Source organism: Ipomoea nil, unplaced genomic scaffold (assembly GCF_001879475.1).
Source record: "Ipomoea nil cultivar Tokyo-kokei standard unplaced genomic scaffold, Asagao_1.1 scaffold0345, whole genome shotgun sequence".
NCBI lineage: Eukaryota > Viridiplantae > Streptophyta > Magnoliopsida > Solanales > Convolvulaceae > Ipomoea > Ipomoea nil.
In genome coordinates, this window is record NW_017616773.1 from 218,496 (window position 1) to 221,848 (window position 3,353).

Sequence of the window (3,353 nt, forward strand, 5' to 3'; positions counted from 1 at the left end):
GTCTTTCTCCTCAAGTATCATCCAGATGGGTCCATTGCTCGGTACAAAGCTAGACTTGTTGCCAAAGGCTTTCATCAGCGACCGGGGCTTGATTATACTGAGACTTTCAGTCCGGTTGTTAAACCATCGACTGTTCGGCTGGTCTTAAGTCTAGCTGTTACTCATGGGTGGGTAACTCGTCAGTTGGACATTAACAACGCATTTTTGAATGGAACTTTGAATGAAGATGTGTACATGACTCAGCCTCCCGGTTTTATTGATCGTACACTACCTCAGCATGTGTGTCGGTCACGAAAGTCGTTGTATGGTCTAAAACAAGCCCCTCGGGCTTGGTACACTGAGCTGCGTAATTTCCTTCTGCAGATTGGTTTTAAAAATTCGAAGGCAGATACTTCATTGTTTTACTATACTCATCACTCGGACTCTGTCTATGTCCTTGTGTATGTTGATGATATAATTGTAACCGGCAAACATGAAAAATCTGTTTGCTCCTTTATTTCTTGTCTGGCTCGCAGGTTTTCTTTAAAGGATCTTGGTTCTCTTTCCTTCTTTCTTGGTGTTGAAGTGTCTCCTTGCTCTCACGGCCTCTTTCTCAACCAAAGGAAGTACATTTATGACATACTTTGTCGTGCGGGGATGGCGGATGCTAAACCTGTGGCCACACCTATGGCTATTTCTCCTCCACTACATCTTACAACCGGACACACTCTTTCGAACCCATCTGAGTTTCGGGCACTAGTTGGGAGCTTGCAGTATTTGTCGTTGACCAGACCAGATGTAGCATTCGTTGTTAATAAACTTTCTCAATTTCTGGCAGCACCAACCGTAGACCATTGGGCGGCACTGAAACGTTTGCTTCGATATTTATGCGGAACTTTGGATCATGGTATTTTCCTTTCTGCTGATTCACCGGTGCAACTTCATGCTTACTCTGATGCTGATTGGGCTGGTGACAAGCATGATTACCGCTCTACAGGAGCTTATATTGTTTACTTAGGACGTAATCCTATCTCGTGGAGTTCTAAGAAACAACGAACTGTTGCCCGTTCCTCTACGGAGGCCGAATATCGCACTGTTGCTGGTACTGCTGCGGAACTTGCTTGGATTTCATCTCTCCTGAGCGAGCTTGGTTTTTCTCTCCCGGAGAAACCAATTATTTATTGCGATAATCTTGGCGCAACCAGTCTCTGTGCAAACCCAATTTTTCATTCTCGTATGAAGCATGTTGCTCTTGACTTTCACTTTATTCGTGAGCGTGTCCAGAGTGGTGCACTTCGTGTTTCTAATATTGCAAGTGATGATCAGCTGGTTGATGCTCTTACGAAGCCTCTACCACGGCGCCGCTTTCAGCTTCTGGTGTCCAAGATTGGCCTCGCCGGACGGCTGTCCATCTTGCGGGGGCATGATAAGAGATAATATAGTGCTTGGTTGTGGTTAGTTTGTTAAGTTTGTTTCGTATTTATTGCTGTGGTTACCTTGAGCTTAGTAGTTTTAGTTTCCCCTTTATAGTATAAATATCTCTTCTGAATAATGTAAATTCATCACTTCTTTACCATTTTACAGTTTACACCTTTGACCCAATATCTTAAAATGAACACTTTAATTTGTACATATCAGCTTATCAAAAAAGAAGTGTCATTGCTGGAAATCATGGAATTTCCGACCACCTGAAAATAATTTTAAATCAAGTTGAAAGCCTTGTTCCGACCACTTTGGGTATCCGGAAAAACCTTTGTTTCTATTTCCGACCACTTTTTCCTTTTGACTTGATATAAGATCACTTTCAGGTGGTCAGAAATTACATAATTTCCAGCCATGTGCATGACAACAGAAAACTTGCAAAGCATATATACAAGTGTAACATCATAGTGACATGCAGAATTATTTGGCATGATAATGGGAACCTTACAAAGTAAAGGACAAGATAAAGTCCAACTTGGTCAAGAACTCTTCTCCTTCTCCTCTGCAGTCTGCTCTCTATATGTGTGTGTATATATAGTAAAATAAAAAATTATTTAAAATTTTATTCACCCCTCCTAGACTACCAGAACCAATTTTTTTCAACCTACTATACGTATCTAACTTTAATTTCTTCCTATCCTATATATAGATACTCTACCTATAAATATATATAATATAAAATATTTGTGTTTCCTTATTAAATGCATTCCATGCGCTGATCAATATTATATTTGTGAGGTGACCATTATTCTTGTATTTCTAAGCCATAGAAATTATTAAAAGCAATCCATTCTTTTAGGATACAAACAATCCTATAAATACCTTATAACACAATGCCAATGGTCATTGCATCTCTGCAGATAGAGACACATTTTTCCATTTCCTCTTACTTTTCCTTTTTTATTGCAGCAAATCACAATAAACAGGAAATGGAGTTTTCTTTTCTGCAGCTCACGATCGCCATAATTACCTTTGCCGCCATTGCCCAAACATCTTTCGTACAATCCGCATGTGACTCTGATTGCGTTAAAGGATTTGTTGCTGCACATAACGCGGCCCGAGAAATTGTTGGCTCTCCACCTGTTCACTGGAACTCCACCGTAGCAGACTTCGCCGAATCCTATGCCGCCAAGAGGTCTGCTGACTGTGCGCCGCAGCACTCTTTTAACCAGGCGTATGGGGAAAACATTGCGTTGGCCTCTGCCGAATTGTCTCCGGCGGATGCCGTGAAGTCGTGGATGGATGAGAAGAAGGACTATGACCACAAAATTAATGCTTGCGTCGGCGGCATGGAGTGCCACCATTATACGCAGGCGGTTTGGGGCGGTAGCACGAGTATTGGCTGTGCTAGGGTTACGTGCAAAACTGGTTGGATGTTTGTCTCCTGCAACTATTACCCTCCGGGTAACTATATGGGCGAAAAACCATATAATTAAAGGCAATTTTCTTTCATGATTATTATGATCTTGTGAAATGCAGACAGTGCATTATATAAAAAGAATATAAATATCTAAAAACTACACTGATGTATTATCATGAAACAAATATTGTTTCATGCATATATGGATGTTGATTCAATTCAATTTAATTTGAACTTTTTCTTTTATTACTTCTGGCTAGCTATTCTTGATTTTTTTTTTTTTCATGCTTCATGCATAAATTCTTGGTATCCCACCGTTGTGAGTTCAATCATACTTGTAGAGTATATCTCATATCCGGGAGGACTCTTGAAAATGCTGCACTCAATTAACTACATAATTTATGGAAAAATAAAGATCACATTTTCACAAATTATTATCTCTAAAAGAACTTTTTTGATCAAATTGATAATCTACTCATTAGTCAAGTTTACTAAATTTTTTAAAACCAAATGTGCCAATAAATGATAAGCA

At 39.7% G+C, this 3,353-nt stretch overlaps 1 protein-coding gene across 1 annotated transcript; it reads left to right on the forward strand.

The window, feature by feature from the left end:
- The first annotated feature begins 2,314 nt into the window (after positions 1–2,314).
- Positions 2,315–3,070, forward strand: LOC109171693 (basic form of pathogenesis-related protein 1-like). The gene has a single exon (XM_019320760.1). The coding sequence runs from the start codon at positions 2,391–2,393 to the stop codon at positions 2,895–2,897; it is 507 nt and encodes a 168-aa protein (XP_019176305.1). The 5' UTR covers positions 2,315–2,390; the 3' UTR covers positions 2,898–3,070.
- Positions 3,071–3,353: the final 283 nt, after the last annotated feature.